At 53.5% G+C, this 22,918-nt stretch overlaps 1 protein-coding gene across 1 annotated transcript in view; it reads left to right on the forward strand.

The window, feature by feature from the left end:
- The window catches only part of iqgap1 (IQ motif containing GTPase activating protein 1), a 73,227-nt gene that overhangs the window by 23,907 nt on the left and 26,402 nt on the right, over positions 1-22,918 (forward strand). The window contains 16 exon segments of the mRNA XM_069902412.1: positions 2,681-2,748; positions 4,774-4,887; positions 6,284-6,462; positions 6,764-6,854; positions 10,090-10,253; positions 11,454-11,541; positions 12,194-12,357; positions 13,654-13,814; positions 14,017-14,141; positions 15,133-15,296; positions 20,156-20,246; positions 21,202-21,369; positions 21,925-22,067; positions 22,275-22,281; positions 22,284-22,444; positions 22,599-22,682. Coding sequence (XP_069758513.1) covers positions 2,681-2,748; positions 4,774-4,887; positions 6,284-6,462; positions 6,764-6,854; positions 10,090-10,253; positions 11,454-11,541; positions 12,194-12,357; positions 13,654-13,814; positions 14,017-14,141; positions 15,133-15,296; positions 20,156-20,246; positions 21,202-21,369; positions 21,925-22,067; positions 22,275-22,281; positions 22,284-22,444; positions 22,599-22,682 — 1,972 coding nt within the window.

A 22,918-nucleotide genomic window follows, 5' to 3' on the forward strand; every position in this document is an offset into this window, starting at 1 on the left:
CCAGCAGCCTGTGTGTGACAACAGGAAAAGGAGCACAGTAATGTGTGGAAGGGTCAGCACACCTGCTGGTTGATGAGATGGCAAGGACTTGGGGTGAACCAGATCACTGGTCAGGAAGTCTGGAGCTGGTCGTGTGAGCACATCACTGTGCTAGACGGGACAGGGATGGTGACTGGGGCCGAGTGCCTTTCCTCCAGCAATAGCCAAGCACTTGTTCAAAAAAACATAAGAAATAGGAACAGGTCGGCCATCCGGCCCATTGAGCCTGTTCCGCCATTCAATGAGATCATGGCTGATCTGATGATGGGCTCATCTCCACCATAACTCATCTCTGGGAAAAGCAGTTCCTCCTCATCTCCGTCCTAAATCGACCACCCTGAATCTTGAGGCGATGTCTCCCCTCATTCTGGTCTCCCCCACTAATGGAAACAACTTGCCCACCTAGGCCTTTCAGAAATTTATACGTTTCTAAATTCCAGCGAGTACAGTCCCAGACGACTCAATCTCTCCTCCTAGGCCAACCCCCTCATCTCTGGAATCAACTTGGTGAACCTCCTCTGCTCCCCCTCCAAAGCCAGTCCATCCTTCCTCAAGTCAGGAGACCAGAACTGCACACGGTCCTGCAGATGCGGCCTCACCAGCACCTTGTACAGTTGCAGCATGACCTCCCTGCTCCTAAATTCCATCCCTCTCGCAAAGAAAATTCCATTTGCCTTCCTGATAATCTTCTGCAAACCAACCTTTTGTGATTCACGCACAAGCACCTCAAAGTCCTTCTCCACGGCAGCACACTGCGTCGTTACGGTGTCTGCCCGCAGGTCTCTTTCGACGAAGGACTGGTTTTCTTCTCTGTGACCTTCAGCTGAAATTACTGTTCAGTCCCTGGTTGACCGACTGATATTTCTGTTGGAAGATTCGCTGGAGTGGTGTGCGCAATGAAATCTCATCTGGGTGAAGATGAGAGGGAGGATTGTCTCCCGCCGCAGGGATGCTGAAGTCCCCTGTGCATTGGTCAGAGGTTGTGCCCTGTGGGGAGCTCACTGATCCATGGAGTTCTCTGCCCAAGGAAGCTGTCGAGGCTGCCTCATTAAATGTATTTGTGACACATTCAGATAAATTTTTGTTGTGGAGAGGAATTAAAGGTTGTGGGGAAAAGGCAGGTTAGTCCATGGGCAGATCAACTGTGATCTTATTGAATGGCAGAGCAGGTTCTCCAGGCTGATGCCAACTCCTGTCCCTGTTTCTAATCATAACCTGCTTCAAGGCAGATGAATGGGTTGGTCCTGATGCCGGGGCAGGGGCTGGACTCATTGCTGAGCGTGAGGAAGAGAAAGGCGAGACTTTACTCCCTCTCCTGAAGCTCAGGGTCGGGGTACAGCCAACCACTGCCCTCTTCCCCACTGCTGGCAGTTGTGAGCGAGTCTGACCTAATCCAGTTGCTGGTTTTGCTGTTGAGATTCTGGGGATGCTCAGACCTCCTCTCTACTCTGGGGTCCCAGCGCCCGAGGTGGCTGGAAAGGGATCCTGCTGTGCTCAGTGTGTGGGGGGGGGGGGGGGGGGGGGCGGGTGGGTCCCAGCCTTGGAGGAGGAGGAGGCCAGGGTGAGCGGGGCACCCTGGACATCAGGCAGGAGGAGCAGAGCAGACCAGGGTTAAAGGGCTGCTGGTGTAGCAGATCGACGTACAAAGTCTCCGTGTGTGTTCAGCCAGCTGCTTCCTGTTGTGGGGCCAGGAGTTTCCTGCTGCTGCCTCTCTGGCAGCCGGAGACACGTCATTCCCAGCAGGAAATGCCAGGCCAGTAATCTGCGGACATCTCGCTGGTTGGGGGTCACACCCTGCAATGCCTGTCCGACACTATAGCCCCTTCGAGTTGATCAGCCAACGTGACCTCTAACCCAGCCCCAAGTCCTGACCAAGGAGCACCAGGCACCAGCAGTCTGCAACTGTGCATGGCTGAGCAGGCAATTCAATGCCCTGGGGCTCTCCCCAGGAGTGAACACAGAGACCAGGCCACAGCAAGAGACCAAAGCTTGGGCAGAGAGCTGGCTTGTGGAGTTTCTGGGATCTTGCTCTTCACATATAGGATTCACATTCCCTGCATCACATCGTCTGGTCAAGTTTATGGTCATCTGATTCTACAAGTACAACCTGACATAACAGCGTTCTCCGGTCCTCGGTGCAAAAACACGCAGACACTCAACCAGACCTAACACACGTACAGACAAACAGTACACATGCAGGACAAGTTATTCATCAATAAAAATAAATACTGTTTTGTGAATATGAGAGTCTCGGGTAGTCAGTATGAGCAGTTCTTTTTGGTCGTTCAGCCTGTGGGAAGAAGCTGTTCCTCAGCCTGGTGGAGCTGGCTCTGACCCTCCTGGATCTCTTCCCTGACGGGAGCAGCTGAAAGATGCTGTGTGCGGGGTGGAAGGGGTCCTCAATGATTTTGCGCAGCCTCCTCAGACAACAGTGGAGGGGCGGGAGATCAATGATCCTCTCTGCCACTCTTATGGTCCTGTGGATTGACCTCTGATCCATTTCCCTGCAGCAATCGAACCGCACTGTGATGCCCGTCTAAAAGCTGCTGTAAGGACTTTGTGCGAGGTCCTGTTTGGGATGTGATAGGCGCTCCAGAAATACAGGCTAGTTTTGACTTTTCACTTTCTTGATCCTTTGCAGTCTGTATCTCTTCAAACTGGGACTGGCTCCACAGATTCAGGACCTCTACGGGAAGGTTGCTTTCACTGGTAAGGGCGGACTTTATGGTGTGATCATGAGTTTCTCTCAGACACATTGTGCAATGTACAGCTGCACTGAAATTCTTTCTTGCTGCAGCCACACAGGTCTTATGTCAAAATAGTACACAGAAAGAGACCATAAATACAAAAAATAGGTAATAAGTACAGTAAAACCCCTGGTATCCAGCATCTATGGGGATTGGTGGATGCCAGATAAGTGAATTTTCCAGTTGCTTTAGATTGAGTGATTGTCGAACTAACAACAAAGCGTGACAATTTTGAACTTACATATTTTCTATCTATTTATTTTCCACTTTTTTTTTTGCCGGTTGTTTGAGGTTGCCGGTTGCTTGAATTCTTGATAACAGGGGTTTTACTGTACTCACGGGCAGCAGTATGTTGACTGGTCAGCAGCCAAATGTTCCTGGCTGGTTGGGGCGATCGGGCCCTGGGACAAACTGCCCACGGCTGAGTGTGCTGAGGTCTGGACCAATGATGTCTCTCTGTCCAGTCAGGGTAACTCAGTGATCCTCTCCGACAGTCTCTGTATGTGGGAGTCCTCCCCTTTACATCAGGGACCTGCTGCACCAAGCGGTGCCATGTAACTGCTTCTTGAGTCAGTTCACTTACACCCCGGCTGCCTGTCACTTCTGCAACCGGGAGGGAACGGTGTATCACGTGGACATGGAGTGAGTGAAATTACAGCCCCTCTTTGCCTCCCTGAAGGGGCAAATCCTCATGTTCTGGCAGCACCATTCCCACGCTCCTGATCTTTGACCATCCGGTGAGGGGGGGGGGTTGGCATTCAGAGGATCTCCTTGTGGGGTTGTTGCTGAGCCTGGCAAAAAGGTCTTCACGGGTCGAGAGGGTGGGCAGTTGAGGGTGTGGGGCGGGCTGACTGCCTGCCCCTCTTTTGGGGTTACATCTAGGCCCATGCGGTGTCCGAGGGGACGGCGGGTGAGTTCCAGGCCCCCCAGGGGATCGCGCATGTGGTTAATGATGAAAATCATGTTTTAATTCGACATGTAATACGGTGTAACAGAGAGGAGGTTGTAATTACTGCTTCTCACGGTTGCCAAGTTATGGGGGTTTTTAATTGTAGCTCACTGTGTGTTTTGTCTCTTGTAACGTTGTATTTAAATAAAATTTGTATGTTCAAAAAAAAACTTGCTCTCTCCCACTATTTACATCTTGTCCCCAGCCCTGGGAAGAGTTCCAGGATTAGGCAGTTTGGGATTGAGTGGATGTATTGCAGGTAGACTTTCAAGATTCCTCTACTGTAAGGCGGACAGATTTGCCATTGGCAGAAATTGCCTGAAGCGCCTCTTACAGTCAGAGAAAGAGAAGCAAATAAGAGTGTCCCCACCCCCCCCCCCACAGAGTCGCCGAGTGTCCGTGGATTCACTTCCCACACTCCCGCAGCCAGCAGAGTCCAGTCCAAACCATTGGCAACTCGAACTCCAGATCCGAAACTTCGACCCTTAAGCTCCCTCTCGCGTCCCGGTTCCGATACCTGGTACCCCTTCAGCCAGACTCAAGCCAGTCTCCAGCAGTCCGCAGCCTGGAGCAAGTCCCTTGACCACAGTCACCAACAGCCTGCGACCGACGTGGGTGCCTCGCCTCGAGTCACCAACATCTTGCTGCTTATGTGTTCTTTGGCCGCAGAGCCCCTTGCTGGTCCACCATCGTGGTCACCGTCCCATGAGTCGAATCCTCTGCTTCTCCTTCTCAAACGAGCGATGGTCTCCCCATTTTCTGGCGCGCCTGCGCCAGTCTTTTGCTTCCCTCATGGTTGCTGCCAATCAGAGGTGCCGCCATCTTGGGCACAGACCCCGTGGTGGCAGAAGTTTTACATAAAACGGCCGTCAGCTCCTTGAACAAGCTGCTTAAAGCCTGTATGGAGTAGATGGCAACTGGACTGGGCAAATGGACCACATGGGAGAGCTGCTTCCTGCTCTACATGGGTCCACAACAGTGGCAGAACCTCTGTCCCAGTGAGGGGAAGCCAAACTAACATCATCCCTGCCATTGCAGAGGAGGAGATCAACAACATGAAGCGGGAGCTGGAGAAGTACGGCATCCAGATGCCGGCATTCAGCAAGATCGGGGGTATCCTGGCAAATGAGCTGTCAGTGGATGAAGCTGCCCGTGAGTGATGCCTCGACCCCTGACCCCTCCCTCGACCCCTGACCCACACCCCACCTCATCCCTCCTGCTCCTGACACCCCCACCTCACCCTGCCCTCTATCTCACCACCCCCTGCCTCGACCCCACCTCACCCTGCCCCCTTCCTCCCTTCACCCCCTGCCCCCCACCTCACCTCATCCCCCCGCCCCTGACCCCCACCACACCCTGTCCCCACCTCACACCCACTTGACCCACTTGACCCTTGACCCCGCCCCTAAGAACCACCCTGCCTTGTCCTCACCCCTATCTCATCTGTCCTGCCCCAGGATGCTGGGTTCTCGGAGAGCCTGGCCTAGGATCACCGCTGTCACCACCCCCTCCCCCTTGGGGGATGCAGTAATACATATGTGGGGATGGGGACAGGGGAACTGAGAGTGGGCTGGGATTATCGAGGGAAGGTGTTGGACGGAAGTGAAGGGGATGACAGAGGGGAGTTGTTGTGGGGGGAGGAGGTAACAGGGAAGGGGTGGGAGGGGGCAGACTGTCCATAACACCAACGAACAATTCCCCACCTACCTCCACCTGTGGCCCTGCCCCAATGCTCCTCACTGTAGGGTCATTCAGATGGGACAAGCATTGGGTGTCGTGAGAAGGTGGGATGCATGCGCGGCTGAAGATGTGGGGCCAAACCAGTCAGAGGATGGAGGTGATGGGGGGGTTTCAGGAAAGGCATTCCAGAGCACAGATACCCCTGGTTCAACTCGGAGCATGGGGCTATAGGTGGTGGTGGGGTGGAGACGTTTTCAGAGTCTGTAGGGCCCAGCAAGGGGGTGGGTGCCACAGGGGATTACAGAGGGAGGTGAGGGCGGAAGGTGATCGAGGGAGGTGTGGAGGGTAGAGGGGTCACATTGGGAGGGGGTGTGGAGTGGAGGGGCTGTCAGAGGGAGGGTGTGAGGGTGGGTGACAGGGAGGGAGGGGGAGTGGGTTGGAGGTGGTCCCAGTTGGAGGGTGTGGGGCTGGTGGGGATTATCAAGGGAAGGTGTTGGAGGGAGGGGTTGGGAAGTGAAGGGGATGATAGAGGGGGGTTGTGGGGAGAGAAGGTGACAGAGGGAGTGTGTGTAGGTGGGTGACAGGGAGGAAGGGTGTGGGGATGGGGACAGGGGAACTGAGAGTGGGCTGGGATTATCGAGGGAAGGTGTTGGACGGAAGTGAAGGGGATGACAGAGGGGAGTTGTTGTGGGGGGAGGAGGTAACAGGGAAGGGGTGGGTCAGGGGGTGGTAGAGAGTGCAAGGAATGGGGTGACAGGGAGGGAACGGGGGCAGGAAGTGGTAGAGGGAGGGAGTGGGGCCCGGACATTGCTAGACGCAGAGAAGAGATGATGGATAATGCTGTCTGCCCTCCCCCCCCCCCCACCAGTGCACGCTGCCGTGATTGCCATCAACGACGCAGTGGAGCGGGGCATGGCGGCGGAGACCATGGCGGCGATGAAGAACCCCAACGCACTGCTGGTGAACCTGGACGAGAGTCAGAGTGAGCAGTACCAGCTCACACTGAGCAGCGCCAAGCAGCAGAAGGCTGCCAATGCCCGCAACAAGGTGAGGGCCGGGGTCTGTCAGGGGCTGACACAATTGTGTCTGTGTGCGCGTGTGGAGCTGTGTAAGTGTGCGTGTGAGTGTGGGTCTGCGTATGTGTGTGTGCCTGCCCCTGTGGGGAGGGGTTTTGTGATGCTCTGTGTGTGTGGGAAGGTGTGTAGTGGGGGTCTGTGTGCTGTAACAGGGCTGCATCTGTGGGTTTGATGCTGGGCCTTCAGAACCTGGAGCTGGGGTGGTATCTGGGACCCGAGAGGGGAAGTTGGAAATTGGAAACGGGAATCATCTGCTGCCTTGTACATTGCAGGAGGTTCCAGGGAGCCTGGACAGTGAGCGGGATGTTTATGAGGAACTCCTGACGCAGGCTGAGATCCAGGGCAACGTCAACAAAGTCAACCGTAAGTCTTGAGGGATGCTGCCTTGCCTCTCCAGGCTCCTGCCAGGCCCTACTCCTCTCTGGGCCCCATGCCTCGCTGGGCCCCTGCCTCATAGAGACCCGCTGCATCTCAGGTCCCTTCCCCACTGCAGGAAGGTGGCTGGAATACCACCGAACTGATCTGATCCAGGACAGCATCAGCCAAATCCAGGGCATTGTGGTGCACATGAGGATGACTTATAAGGATTCACAGTGAAATGGTGCGCTATCACATACCAATGGATCACCACTGTCCAGAGGCGGGGAACGGTGGCATCCAGTGACCTATGTCTGGGTACACGGTGTGGACAGGGGAACTGAGAGCAGGGATGTGATGTTGAGGCTTGATAAGGTACTTGCAATACCTCACTCGGACCATTGTGAGATGTTTTGGGTTTCTAAGAGAAGAAAAGATGTGTGGAGTGGTTGGCGGTTCAGAGGAGTGAAACACGAAAGTGCAGACGCTGTGATGTAAAATTACATAGAAATGCTGGAGGACACCCCTGGTGAAGGTATATTACCAACATCTCAGGCCTGAGCCCTTCCTCCTCCGAGGTTCACCAGGATGCCAGTTCGTGGTCTGTATTCGTTGGAATTTATGAGAATGGGGGGGGGGGGGATCTCAATAAAATATTTCCAATGTTAAAAGGCGTGGACAGAGTAGACGTAGAAAGGTTGTTTCCCACGGTGGGAGAGTCTCAGACAAGAAGGTACAACTTCAGGATTGAAGGGCGTCCACTGAGAACAGAGGTGCGGAGGAATTTCTTTTGCCAGAGGGAGGTGAATCTGTGGAATTTATTGCCACAGGTGGTTGTGGAGGCCAGGCCATTGGGTGTATTTAAGGCAGAGATTGATAGGTTCTTGATTAGCCAGGGCTCAAAGGTTATGGGGAGAAGGCCGGGCTGTGGGGCTGAGTGGGAGAACGGGCCAGCTCATGATTGAATGGTGGGGAACACTTGATGGGCCAAATAGCCTATTTCTGCTCCTGTGTCTAATGGTTTGTGCCTCAGACACTGCAGGGGCTGGGGGAGCAGTGACACCCAGAGACCTTCCGGGAGGTTTATGAACTGTTCTCTCGATTTGATCTGGCCTTGGCTTCTCTTGAAGCGCCACTGATTGCGCCACTCTTCCTGTTGTGCAAGGGGAAGTGGGCTTATTTGCAATTTATACTCAGCTTTACATTTACTATTCAGTGTCCCTCCCCTCTCCAATCCACCCCAGCGCTGGGCCTCAGCCCTTCACAGCTCTCTTTACTTTGGTGGAGAGCCCCCATCCCAGATGAACAACATCACTTGTTGTTTTCCAGCCTCACAGCGTTCTGTCTGGGGTTTTTGCACAGGGTGGGGTTTGGGTTGTGGGTGGAGGGTGGCTCGGGTGCAGATGGGGCGCGAGTGAGGTTTGGATAATGGGTGGGGCGGGGAGGATGATTGGGGTCTGGGGTGGGAAATGGGTTGTGGATGATGCTGTGGAGTCCATGCCGATGACTTCTCCGAGTTCTCTGAATTCTGCTTTAGATCCTCTTCCCTCCTCTCTTCCTCTGCTCACAACTCCTCCTCCCACTGGATTTTCCTTCCAGTCCATCCTGACATTCTGTGGATCATCCTTTACTTGCCTTTCTTGGGCATCCATGAAGTGTTGACCAGTGGGTTGGGTTCTGATGTTCACCAGCCCAAATGTGGCCTCCGTACAGGGGGGTGACAATCTCTCCCAGTTGCTCTCTCCCAAAGTCAATTTTTTTCCTATTTCGTTCAAGAAAAAAAAATACTAAATACACACTGCTGGAGAAACTCAGCAGGTCAAACAATGTCCTTTATATCACAAAGGTTGAGTTACAGAACCACCGTTTTGGGCTTGTGCCCTTCATAAAGGCATTTCAAACATCTGTTGTCTGTCAGGAGTTTGCATGTTCTCCTGGTGTCTGCGTGGGTTTCCCTTGGGGGCTCTTGTTTCCTCCCACTGTTCAAAATGTACTGGGAGTTGGAGGTTAATCGGGTGGCCCAGACTCGTGGGCCAAAGGGGCCTGTGACCCTGCTGTATGTCTACATTAAAAAAATTGAATGCAGAACGATTCTCAGTATTTTCCTCTGTGCGGTATTATTTCAGGGAATGGTATAGAGGTACAGCACCCACCACCCCCGCCCCCCCCACCACCACCTCACCACAGCACTTCCACAGAAATGGCAAAAGTATCAGCAGGTTCGATGTGGCCTTCCTTCTCTTTTCGTGCAGATTTCCTTGCACGAGAGGCCCGGAGACGTGAATTTCAGGGAGTTTCGTCCACCTTGCCGCCTTGTTTCAGCGGTTGTTGCATTGAAGGGGATGGCTGTGGATAACTGCAAATGATTTCTCAGTTTGAGGAAGGAAATCGTGAAGAAAATTGGGCATTTATTATTAAATCTCATCAGCCCACCTGCTCTTCACCAAAAAGCTGAATGCCTCCCTCCTTCACGGTCACTGATCTGCCTGCACTCCGGAACTCGGGGCGGGAGGGGGTGCTGAACGTTCTGATGCCCCCCCACCCCCGTTCCTTGAATGTCTGATGGGGCGCGACCTGACGAAGTGTCGGGAGGTCACACCTGTTTGACCTGATGGACCACAAGATATCAGAGCAGAAGTCAACCCATTGGCCCATCGAGCTGCTCTCCCATTCTAATCGTGAGCTGATCCATCTCCCACTCAGCCGCACTCCCTGGCTTCCCTAGAACCCTTGATGCCCTGACTAATCAAATACTGCCTTAAATACACCCAACGACCTCATCTCCAGAGCTGCCTGTGGCAGCAAGTTCCACAGACTCGCAACCCTCTGGCTAAAGAGATTTTTCCACATCTGTTTTAAATTGATGCCCTTTTATCCTGCAATTATATTGGGTGGGTTTTGTGGGGGAAGGAGAGGTCACACCGATTGTACATCTCCCATTCTCACACACTCTCACACAGTCACTTTGTATCTGTGCACCAAAGGTTTGCTCGGTCTGCATCTCTATTTTAAATTAACACTTTATCCTAAAGTTGTGCCCTCTTGTCCGAGAACCCCCAACCGTGGGAAACATCCTTGTCCCATCTACTCTGTCCAAAAGGCCTCCATGAGGTCCCCCCTTATCCTCTGCTCCAAGAACTGTCTCTGGATGTTCCCAACAAGCTCGCTGACTGTCATCGTCCGCAGATTTGGGCTGATGGTGTAAATTTCTCCGTGTGAAAGCTCACCTTTTCTCTCGCAGTGCAGTCAGCACTGAAGATGGTTGATGCTGCCCTGGAGAGAGGTGATGAGTTGGCTTTGTACAACACCCTGAGGTCTCCAGCCCTGGGCCTACGCGGGGTCGAGATGGAGAACTGCGACTGGTATCTCAAGCAGCTGACCAGCGACCGGCAGCTGAAAATTCAGGTGAGAGCGAAGAAGGAGAGGGGCCTCTTGCCCATAGCCAACAGAGGTCCAGTGGGGGAGGAGGAACCGAGGGCATTCAGTCCAATGTTTGCTTGCCAGAGAGTTCCAAATGCTGGAATCTGCAGCTCAACGCACTTTCCAAAAATCCTGCCACATAGGGGCTGGTTCTCATTCTGCAGTTTACAATGCTTATTGGAACTCTTGTTCCATGAAGGAACTTCACAAGATATTGGAGCAGAACTCGGCCCATCAGCTCATCGAGTCCATTCTGCCATTCTATCATGAGGTGATTCACCCTCCCACTTGGCCCCTCTCCCCGCCTTTCTCCCCGTAACCCTTGAGGCCCTAACTAATCAAATACCTGTCAATCTCTGCCTTAAATACCCAATGACCTTCCTTCCACAGCCACCTGTGGCAACAAGTTCCACACACTCACGACCCTCTGACTGAAGAAATTTTTCTGCATCTGTTTTAAATTAACGCCCTTTTATCCTAAAATTGTGCCCTCAATCATTCCTCAAATACTAACCCTTTCATTCCTGGTATCGTTCTAGAAAATCTTCTCTGAACCCTCTCCAATGCCAGCACGTCTTTTCTCAAATAAGGCGCCCAAAGCTGTACACAGTTCTCTCAGAGAGGTCTCACTAGTGCTTCGTAGTGTCTCAGCGTTGTTACATCCCTGCTCTGAATCACTGTTCCTCTAGAAATGAACGCCAACATGGCATTTGCCGCCTTCTCCACTGACTCAACCTGGAGGTTAACCTTTAGGGGATCCTGCACAAGGACTCCCAAGACCCTTTGCACCTCGGAATTTTGAATTTTCTCCCCATCTAAATAACAGTCTGCTCGTCTATTTCTTCTGCCAAAGTGCACGACTGGACTCTTCCCAACATTGTGTTTCATCTGCCACCACCTTGCCCATTCTCCTGATCTCTCCAAGTCTCTCTGCAGCCTTTCCATGTCCTCGGCACCACCCATTCCACCACCTATTTTGACATCATTTGGAAATTTAGCCTTCTATTCCATAACTTCACAGACCCATTGGGCAAATGCAGCAGGTGTTTCAATATCCAAGAGCTATCACAGGAGCCTTGGGCTGAATGTGCTGCCCTGTTGTGTGGGCTGGGTAGTTCTGACAGCGCTGGAGAAGTGCTAATGTATCTTGAACTGACATCTCTTGGTCTCCACCACCCGCCATAGGAGCAGAACTCAAGGGAGCCACTGACAAAAGAGGAACTACAACTCGGAGTTGAACAGGCCAACGAAGATGCTCGTCGCTTCAAGAAATGTGAGAACCTGTGGTTCAGAGGAACCTGTGGAGGCCATTGGGCCCATCATCTCAGCCATATCCCTCCCAGTCCCTCCCTGGGCAGCAGAATTGATACTGGTTATCCATGGTCTTTGTGGGAAGTGTGTGACGGGATTGGGGAGAGGGAGCTTCACTCTGTGTCCCACCCAGGAGTGTGTGACGGGATGGGGGAGAGGGACCTTCACACTGTGCCCCACCCAGGAGTGTGTGACAGGATGGGGGAGAGGGAGCTTCACTTTGTGTCCCATCTGGGAATGTGTGAGGGGACGGGGCAGAGGGAGCTTCACTCTGCGTCCCATCCTGGGAGTGTTCGACGGGACAGGGGAGAGGGAGCTTCACCCTGTGTCCCATCCTGGGAGTGTGTGACGGGACAGGGGAAAGGGACCTTCAGTCTGCCCCACCCAGGAGTGTGTGACAGGATGGGGGAGAGGGACCTTCACCCTGTGCCCCACCCAGGAGTGTGTGACGGGATGGGGGAGAGGGACCTTCACCCTGTGCCCCACCCAGGCTGCCTGTCCTGGGGACGTGTTCAGTTTCTGACTGCTAGTTCCCGGATTGATCTTGCTGTGGGTCAGACATTGATCACTCTGTCCACACCCCTCCGCCCCCCAACACCTGGCTCTCCTTCCAGTGCTGGACGCCGTGTCGCGGATCAACGCTGCAGTGCGCAGGGGCATTGCAGAGGAGACGATGGCAGAGCTGGAGAATCCGGAAGCACAGTTACCGGAGGTTCACCCGTTCGCCGCCGAGCTTTACCAGCAGGAGCTGAGGACCCTGCAGGAGCAGAGCCACGAGGTGAGGCTCTGGATGGAGCCAGGGACCCATGGGAGGGGGGGTGAATATGGGGGTCAGACTGGCAGGGAGGCTGTAGCAGGGGGAGGGGGCAGTGAGTCTGATGATTGGAACCCTTCCTCCACGTTAACCCTCCTTCCATTTGCCATTATCAGTCCCATGCCCGTCTCTGTTGTTCCTCTCTCCACACCCGACACCAGCACCTCCCTGTGTGAAAATCCTGCCTCTTCTCCCTCTCTCACCTCAAATCTGTGTGCCCCAGCCTTAGATTCCCTTGCCCAATGAGAAAGACTCTCTGCCCCTTGAATTTTAAATTCAGTCATATAGCACCGTAACAGGCCCTTTCAGACCATGAGCTTGTTACACCCAATTAACCCACGATCCCCAGTACATTTTAAACGGTGGGAGGAAACCGGAGCCCCTGGGGAAAACCCACGCAGTCACAGGGAGAATGTACAAACTCCCTACAGACAGTGCAGGATTCATACCCTGTCCCGATCACTGGGGCTATACCAGGGTTGCGCTCACCCTGGGCCAATGTGCTGTCGTAAATCTCTGTGAGGGCTCCCCTCAGGCACCAATGAGAGTGAACACACCATATTTCCACATGACTATGGCTGAGTGAATTCCTTCCCCACCTCTCGTTGAATCGAGGATCCAAGGTTTCACTCTGCATTCCCAGAAGTTGGTCTCCCTCCCCATCCCCACATTCATTCTCTCTCCTCTTCCTCATCTCTCCTCTCCCTTCTCCCCTCCCCCCCTTCTCTCCCTCAACACTTGTTTCCCCGCCTCCACACACCAATTGTAACGGGGCTGTTCACTATGAATCACCGTTCCTGCTCAGTGGAGAGGGGAACATCTGACGTTGTGGTCATTTCTGCAGCATCTTGGACCCAGGCTTCATCCTCCCTTCACATGCTGTCTGTGTGGAAGCATGTGAAGGGAGTTTCCACATGGATTTCCTCCTGGTTCTGCATTAACCTGATGGGCCTAATGGCTTCTGAACCACAACACAGGGATATAGTGGTGTGGTAGGTGAGAACAGCAAAGATAGGGGTCCATCTGGGGGATGGTGGGGGAGTTCGTCTAGGGTCAGGGTCCTTCACCAGTTGGGGGGGATAGGGGGTGCTTGTCAGAGAGAAAGGGAAATTAGCAGGGGTAGAGGTCCGGTGGGAGGGAGTTCATCAGGGTTAGGGTCAATCGGGGGATGAGGGGAGAGTTCGGCAGGGGTCGGGGAAGGGAGCTGGGCCACCTTGCTGTGGATGTGGCACTGACTGCCGGTGCTCTCTCTGGGTCCAGGGGAACCTGTCACACACAGAGCTGGTGGTGGCCGTGGAAATGCTGTCCTCGGTTGCACTGATAAACCGGGCTCTGGACGCCCGAGACATGAGTGAGGTCTGGAGGCTGCTCCGTAACCGTGTGACAGGCCTCACCAACGTGGACGATGGCAATGCACAGAGGTACGTCCCAAACCCGCTGACCCCTGACCTGTCACAGTCCCAAACCCACCGACCCTTGACCCAATCACCATCCCACCCTCTCCCTCCTCCACCCCCCGCCCCCCCCAGCTCTGATCCTCCTCACCTGCGCAACCCACCTCCCAGAATTCTCCGGTCGCCATGGGGATGGAGACGCTGACGGGCTGCATTTTGTGCGTCACAGGTACATCGACGAGCTGATCCGGCTGAAGGCCAAAGCTCGGGCAGAGGGGATGGAGTTCATCACCTGGAATGATATTCAGGGCACAGTCAACAATGTCAACATGGTGGTGCAAGAGGAACATGACCGTGAGTCTCTCGTTTCCGCACTCAGACAGGTTGAAGAGGAGTCCACGCACCTGGGTTCGCCCTTCAGGCAGGGGATGTGAATGCAGAGACCATGATCAAGGGGCTGGGATGGTCTCGGACAATTTAAATTTATACATACAGGCCCTTCCAGCCCATGATTCTGTGCTGCCCAGTTTACACCCCTGGAACGTTTTGAAGGGTGGGAGGAAACTGGATCCCCCGGGGAAAACCCTCACTGACATGGGGAGAACATACAAACTCCTCACAGATCCCCAGTTCCGATCGCTGACGCTGTAACAGTGTTTCACTAACCCTGACTAAGAGTGACTCGCTGTGGAATGGACTGTGAGCTGGTCGTGAACCTCACTAAACCACTCACCATCCGGCCCAGTCCAGTCATCTCCATCCAGCGGCTTCAATGAGAAACCCCCTGCTGCCTGGGTGTCTGAGATCGGGGGGGGGGGGGGGGGGGGTGGGGGGGGTTGAAATACGAAAGTCTCCAGATGCCGTGATTGGAGTAAAACCACAGAAATGCTGGAGGGTGGCATGGTCAGCGATTGGGTCTGCACTGTCTGTAAGATCAGCTGTGACCTTAATGGCAGAATTGGGTGGGTGGGGTGTGGCCTCCCGTTCGATGGGAAAAGTATCCAACTTCCTGCGTTAAATGCGGTGGTGGATGTCTGATGTTCAGAGAATACTCAGGTTGATCGTTGGAGTAAACAAGAGTCTGGAGACACTGTGGTTGAAGTAAAAACACAAAGTGGCCTTTATACAGGTATCGTTAACTTGGTGAAGGGCTGAAGCCCAAAACGTTGGTTATGAATCTTTATCTTTGTGGCATAAAGGACATTGTTTGACCTGCTGAGTTTCTCCAGCGTCTTGTTTTTACTTCACTACCCGACGCAGGCTGGGGGAGTGGTATCAGGTCTTCCCAGCCTGTTGCTGTCATTTCCAAGAAGGGTGAAGGAATTCTGCCCCTCTCGCCCTGCAGGAATTCGGGCCATTGGTCTGATCAATGATGCCGTGGATGAAGGAGTCCCTCAGAAGACATTGGAAGCTCTGCTGCTGCCCAGTGCCAAACTGGCCGATGTCTCCCCACCTGTGGCCGAACATTACCAGGAGATGCTCATCAGAACCAAGAGGGAGAAAGCTCAGGTGAGACGCGTTGTAGTTATGTGATAGCAGGCTCCACGTCGCTCCAGTCTCCAGTACACAGAGGTAACTCATCCACCCCCCCCCCCCCCCACCAAAACCAGGACTGTCATCCCTTCTCATTGCAAATTCTTCACCAGAAGAACCTGTTCTGTACTCAGATTCTTTCCTGTCTGTTGATCCAGATAGGAATCTTGGAACTGCTGCATCTTTTCAAGGACGTGGTCAAGTGGGAGGGATTTGATGGAGACGGCTCCCGTGATTGGTCGTCTCCGGGTGGCAACTCCAGCTACTCCCTTTTTGGCCCCACAATGGCGTTTCCCCTGGCGATTTTCCTCTCTCTAATCTTCATCAAATCCATGCCCTCTCCAATCTCTCCTCCGACACGTCTGATAGCCCATTCTAGCACCCACCACACTCTGTGTGAAGAAACTGGCCCCGACACATCTCCTCTAAACTCGTTCATCTAAATCAGTGGTTCCCAATCTTTTTTATGCCCCGCACCCCTAAAAAATTTTAATATGTTCTCGCACCCCTTAAAGTAATAATTTATTTAAGAATAAAGGTGGAGGTGACCAAAACAAATTTGTATAATCAATTTTTAATAATATATAAACAAAAATGAAACATATGGAAAAGAAAAAATATTACAACAAATTAAAAGTTGCATAAACCCTCCAAAAAAATTAAATTTCCATCCATGCATGAAATTTCTTTAAAAAAATTAAAGAACTAATGTTCAAATGTTCAGAAGCCAATTTAAATTTAATGACGTTTGTTCCTGTTTATTGTTTAAGTTTTTCAAAACGTGGCCCTTTTTTGCTACTACCAGTCCTCACGTCTGCCTGTGCACCCAAGCGATTTCTTGATTTTGTCTAGATTGACAAAAGGGCCCTAAATCCAGACTCGAGTAAGTAGGTCGTCGCGAAGGGGATGAGCCCAGTGAGTGCTTTTTCACAAAGTCTTGGAAACACGTCCATTGCCGAACACCAATCTTGTTCCAAAGTTTGGCTTTCAAACTGCATTTCAAGAACACGATTTGTGTGCCGTTCAAGAAGATCTTCCTTCAGCTCTTCATCAGCCGACATATTGAAGGAGTATGGATTTATAAAAAAAGCTGAAATGTTATCTCGCACCCCCTGGAATGCTATCTCGCACCCCTGGTTGGGAAACCTTGATCTAAATGCTTCTTAAATGTAATCTCTCCACCACTCACCATCCCCCTCTCAAAGGAAAAATATTTTTCCTCACACCTACTCCAAATCTCTTCGTCCCTGCATTAAACCAATTCACTCTGGCAAAAGTGAATTCACTCTGCTTTAGGGTCAACCTTCCGATGATAAAACCCTCATAATGTCATCCATCCCTCAGCCATCTCTTCAAGGGAGCCATTCCCGTCTTTCCTCTGCACGGCCACATTCCATCCCCTGAATCCCTGAGTCGAGTGAGAGTTAAAATCAGGACAGACGATGGTAGATCAGGACTGGGGATATCCAACTACCCAACATCTTGGCCATGGAAAGGAGGTGGTCACTTCAAACACAGATTTAGCATTTGCAGCAATCTACTGTGGATTTCAGGGAGGCAGAAATATTCTTGCCCTTCACAAAAAGAGGGAGAGAAGAAGCAAGGAAAGATTTTGTCTCAAAGGGATTGGAGATGGCCTTTGGCTGATCTGGGCTGTGTGGATCAAGAGGGAACACAGAACAGATTCACTGGAAGAGGAGGCCTGCCTGCAGCCTCCGGAGAGAGGGTCTCGTGGCCACTGGGATAGAGAGACGGGAGATGTTGAGACTGCTTCTCCCACGCCCGGGAGTTCTGTGGTCTGGGAGGAGAGGCCATGGGGCAGGGCACAAGGCTGGGGCCTCTCCCTCAAGGTCAGATGATGCTGATTTCTGAATTGAGCAAGGTGGACATCAGAGTAAAGTGGCATCGAACCTTCAGCCATCAGTGTGCTGACCTGTAAATTCCCACCAAAATAAAAAAGACTGAACCCTCCCCGCCTCCTCACCCTGTTCTTTCCTTCCATCCGTGCACCTGTCTGAGAGTCTCTTAAATGCCCCCAATGTTCCAGTCTCCACCATCATCCCTGCCAAGGCATTCCAGGCCCCCACCACTCTCTGTGTAAAATACTTACCCCTAACATCACCCCTAAACTTCCCTCCCTTCACTTTGTACAGGACGGTGTAGTTAACGTAATGCAGTTACAGCACCAGTGATCGGACTGGAGTTCGAATCCCGCGCTGTCCGTGAGGAGTTTGTAGGTTCTCCCTGTGTCTGTGTGGGTTTTTCCCGGGGGCTCCAGTTTCCTCCCACCATTTGAAATATACCAGGGGTGTTGGTTAATTGGGTGGCCCAGGCCTGTGGCCTGAAACCGTCTGTTGTCATGTTGTACGTCTAAGTTGTTTTAAAAATTAAGAAATTTAAGATGGCCTCTGGTGTTTACCAAACCCACCCTGGAAAAAAGGTGCTGACTGTTCACCCTGCCATGCCTCTCATAATCTTATAGTCCTCTGTTGTCTTCTCTCATCCTTCTGCGCTCCAGAAAGAAAGTCCCAGCTCTGCTCACCTTGCCTCAGACAGCTTCTTTTACAATCCAGGTTAATGTGAAGGTGTGTGACAGGGCTCTCCTGGTGGCAGGGCCTGGGTGGGCATCGTGTGTAAATGGGAGTTCTCTGCTCAGCTGCCGGCTCTGGTGCCAGCGCTGTTGTTCGCCTTTCCTGATTCTGGCCCAGATCAGATGTTTGAAAACGCCAGGGGTGGCAGGGCTTCCATGTGGTGGTTGTTGGAGAAGCTTGACAACTGGCTCCAGGAGGAGTGTGTGGATCAGAGCAAGTCTGATTGTTTTTCTAAATATGCAGTACAGTAACAGGCCCTTTCGGCCACGAGCCCGCGCTGTCCAATGACACCTGATTGATTGACCTACAACCTCCCCCCCACCCCAGGATGTTTGAAGGGTGGGAGCAAACCAGGGTCCCCGGAGGAAACCCACGCAGACTCAGAGATGAATTCTGGAAAAGGGGCTGAGCTCATGAGGAGTCACCTGGGGGTGAACTCACTGGAGGGTGAGGGAGGGGGGGGAGTCAGGAATCTGCAGACACTGGAATCTAAAGCTAAAGGCTGTCTGTGGGAAGAACTCCGTGGGAGATGAGCAATGGTTGATATTTCCAACTAACACTTTTCATCAAGAATGAGGAAATGGACAAAAATAGAAGCAGGGAGATTATTTTGAGAAGAATTGCGGGACAATGCCTCAGGATTTGGGGGAGTAGATGAGGAGGGACTGCTCTCACATGGAGTGGTAAATCTGGAACTCTGCCCAAGGCTGACTCATTGAATGCATTTCAGAGACAGATAGATTTTGGATAGCAGGGGAATGGAGCAGGCAGGGCAGGGGAGTGATATAACAGTGTTGGAGCAGGCACGAGGGGCTGAATGGCCGCCTCCTGTGGATGAGGTCCATGGCGCCCTCTGCTGGAGCTGATCAGCGTCGTCCCTGTGTTCGTTAGGTGTCGTTGCAGGCGGTGGTGTCCCCTGGTGGTGGTGAGAATCCACTGCAGATCAGGTTAGCCCCTGATGGTGATGAGACGCCACTTCAGGTCATGATGGCCCCCTGATGGTGATGAGACGCCACTGCAGGTCATGATTGCCCCCTGATGGTGAGGAGACGCCACTGCAGGTCATGATTGCCCCCTGATGGTGATGAGACGCCACTGCAGGTCATGATTGCCCCCTGATGGTGAGGAGACGCCACTGCAGGTCATGATTGCCCCCTGATGGTGAGGAGACGGCACTGCAGGTCATGAATGCCCCCTGATGGTGATGAGACGCCATGCAGGTCATGATTGCCCCCTGATGGTGAGGAGACGGCACTGCAGGTCATGATTGCCCCCTGATGGTGATGAGACGCCACTGCAGGTCATGATTGCCCCCTGATGGTGAGGAGACGGCACTGCAGGTCATGAATGCCCCCTGATGGTGATGAGACGCCATGCAGGTCATGATTGCCCCCTGATGGTGAGGAGACGCGACTGCAGGTCATGATTGCCCCCTGATGGTGATGAGACGCCACTGCAGGTCATGATTGCCCCCTGATGGTGAGGAGACGCCACTGCAGGTCATGATTGCCCCCTGATGGTGAGGAGACGCCACTGCAGGTCATGATTGCCCCCTGATGGTGATGAGACGCCACTGCAGGTCATGATTGCCCCCTGATGGTGAGGAGACGCCACTGCAGGTCATGATTGCCCCCTGATGGTGATGAGACGCCACTGCAGGTCATGATTGCCCCCTGATGGTGAGGAGACGCCACTGCAGGTCATGATTGCCCCCTGATGGTGAGGAGACGCCACTGCAGGTCATGATTGCCCCCTGATGGTGAGGAGACGGCACTGCAGGTCATGATTGCCCCCTGATGGTGATGAGACGCCACTGCAGGTCATGATTGCCCCCTGATGGTGAGGAGACGCCACTGCAGGTCATGATTGCCCCCTGATGGTGAGGAGATGGCACTGCAGGTCATGATTGCCCCCTGATGGTGAGGAGACGCCACTGCAGGTCAAAAACAACCCCCTGATAACTTATCCTCTGTGAGCTGGATTACATCCTGGTCTCGTTTCTCTCCAGAAGTGTTTCCACATTTGCATTTCCTCTTTCTTCCATTTTTCTGATAAATGGTCAGTAATTAAGTTGACTGATGTGGTGTGACTTTATCTCCCACATGTGAACTGTGTTCTTGGGATGTTCCAGCAGGGAACCAGCTGCCTGGCCGGTCCTTCGATCGTGGGAGGTGAACCCACTCATTCCATGTATTGGTCACGTGGTGGTCTCCCTCCTAGTCACTGTTAACTGTCCCACCACAGGAAACCCAGGATGATTCTGCTGTCCTCTGGCTCGATGAAATCCAGGACACCATCTGGAGATCCAACAAGGACACACAGGATGCCGAGAAATGTGAGTTCCCCCTGCCCGGCACAGTGAACACCTCCTTCCATCAGTTGTCTCCAACCACAAGCTTCACATAGAATGAGCCTCAGAAACAGTGGGAGAAGCACTGGGGTTGAGAGGGCAAGGCGAAGGGGTGCGAGTCCAGAGTGTCCGTGAGCGCAGGCCTCTCATTCCCAGAAGGTGTTTTACAACACTAGTACTCTCCGTGATGTCCACATGTAGGGGTTACAGAAGCAGATAGGGGTGGAGGGGACCGGAGGGGATTATAGAGACAGGGAGGGGTGGAGGGGACCGGAGGGGGTTACAGAGACATGGAAGGGTGGAGGGGACCGGAGGGGGTAACAGAGACATGGAAGGGTGGAGGGGACCGGAGGGGGTAACAGAGACAGGGAGGGGTGTAAGGGACCGGAGGATGTTACAGAGACAGGGAGGGGTGTAAGGGACCGGAGGATGTTACAGAGACAGGGAGGGGTGTAGGGGACCAGAGGGGGTTACAGAGACAGGTAGGGGTGTAGGCGACCAGAGGGGGGTTACAGAGACAGGGAGGGGTGTAGGGGACCGGAAGGGGTTACAGAGACGGAGGGGTGTAGGGGATCGAGAGGGTTACAGAGACAGGGAGGGATGTAGGGGACTGGAGGGGGGTTACAGAGATAAGGGGTTATGAGAACAGTGGGTGTTTTACAGAGATTGAATGTAGGGAGTTTAGTAGCTGGATAACAGCTCTCCCCTGTTGCTCTCTCACTCACTCCCTCTCCCCCTTCCCTCCCACTTCATATACCCTTACCTTTATTCTGTCCTCCCCCTCCCACCTCTCCCCCTCCCCTCTGCTACCTTTAACTCATACCCTTTTCTCTCTTCCTCTCTCCTCCTCACTCCCTCTTTCTCTTCCCTCTCCTTCCCCCCTCGCCCTCTCCCTCCCTCCCTGCCCCTCTCTTTCTCTATCTCTCTCTGTCCCATCCAGTCTCACAGGGGATACTTGCTGTTAATAATGCGGTGGACAGTGGGGACACAGCAAAGATCCTGACTACCCTGCGATCTCCGGACGTTGGTCTGTATGGAGTCACCTCTGAGTGTGAAGATGTGTACCAGCAGGAGCTGACCGAGGCAAAACGGAACAAGATGGCGGAAGGTGGGGCTGGGATCCCCCTGATGGGTGACCTTCCACTGCCAGTGTCCCTGGGCTGTGTCCTGCAGCTGCTGACCTGTGACCCTGGTGCGGCCTAGATCAGATCTCAGGGCCCTGCACAGGGAGGCCTGTCAGGGGATGGTGTTTCCCAACATCATGGTGGTGTGTCCAGTTGCAGGGCCAGGGCTTGCTCCTCAGCCCCCGCCCGAGTCATGCGAGGGTCCGCTGTTTGTGGGATCATGCTGTTGACACGGTTTTGTGGGATCTGGGTATGACTGGGAAGGCAGAGACTCCTGGCCTGGGAGGAGGGAGTCAGCCCTGTTCTCACTGGGGGGGAATGGGGGGGAATGGGATGGGGAGGAGGAGAGAGAGAGGGACAGGAAGAGGAGGGGCGGACGGGTTGGGGAGGAGCGAATGCAGTGGGAAGTGGAGCTGAGTCTATAGTCAGATCAGCCATGATCTTACTGGAGGGGGAGCACGATTGATGGGCTGAAAACCAATTCCTGTTCTTATGCAGCTAATAATTCTGTCCTTTTAACCTTTACCCTTTGACCTCAGGTGATAATGGCAGCCCCTGGGTCAGGCACTGGGTGAAGGGAGGTTACCATTACTACTTCAACCTGCAAACCAAGACAGGAAGCTGGGAGAAACCTGCTGGCTTCATCCAGAACAACACACAGCTGAGCAGGGAGGAGATCCAGGTACGGACCCCTCCCTCCCCCACCCAGTCCCTCCCTCCCCCACCCAGTCCGTCCCAGACCCACCCAGTCCCTCCTTCCCCTACCCAGTCCATCCCGGACCCACCTGATCCCACAAAGTTCCTCCTCTCACCCCCCTCTCCCTTTCCCTCTGTCCCCAGTCCCCCTCCCTCCCAATTGTAATTCCCTGGCCTTGTCCATTCCCTGCAGTCGATCATCTCGGGGTTACAGCCGCCTACAACCGTGAGCAACTCTGGATGGCCAATGAGGGGATGATCACCAGACTGCAGGCGCGGTGCCGCGGGTACCTGGTCCGGAGGGAGTTCCTGGAGCGGATGAAGTTCCTAAAGAAACAGCAGCCAGCAATCCTGACCATCCAGGTGGGCGCGGCAGGGCAGGGATGGGGGGGAGGGGGGGGAAGGAGCAGGGAGGTGAGGTGTCTCTGGGATGGGGAGGGGAGGGGACTCTGACCTTCCATGACCAGGCAGGATTGGGGCTTGGACATCATGTGACTGTGACTTCTCGATTTTGCAGTCAAACTGGAGAGGCTACAAGCAGAAGAGGGCCTACAAGGACAGGCTTCAGTACTTCAAAAACAACACTGGCTCTGTGGTGAAGGTAAGGTGGACTGCCCTTTAAATGAGCCGGTGTTGCCCCCCAGACTGGGTTCTTATCAGCAGTATGTTAGCCCTCAATACACGGTGCATCCAGCACGCGCTCAGAGTCTGCATTGTTCATCCAGCGCGTGTCCGGGGTCTGTGTTATGCATCTGGCGCGCACCGAGGTTCATCATTGTGCATCTGATGTGTGCCTGGGGTCTGTGTTGGGTGGCCAGCGTGCACACAGGGTCTGTG

This window comes from Narcine bancroftii, chromosome 11 (assembly GCF_036971445.1).
Source record: "Narcine bancroftii isolate sNarBan1 chromosome 11, sNarBan1.hap1, whole genome shotgun sequence".
Classification (NCBI taxonomy): Eukaryota; Metazoa; Chordata; class Chondrichthyes; order Torpediniformes; family Narcinidae; genus Narcine; species Narcine bancroftii.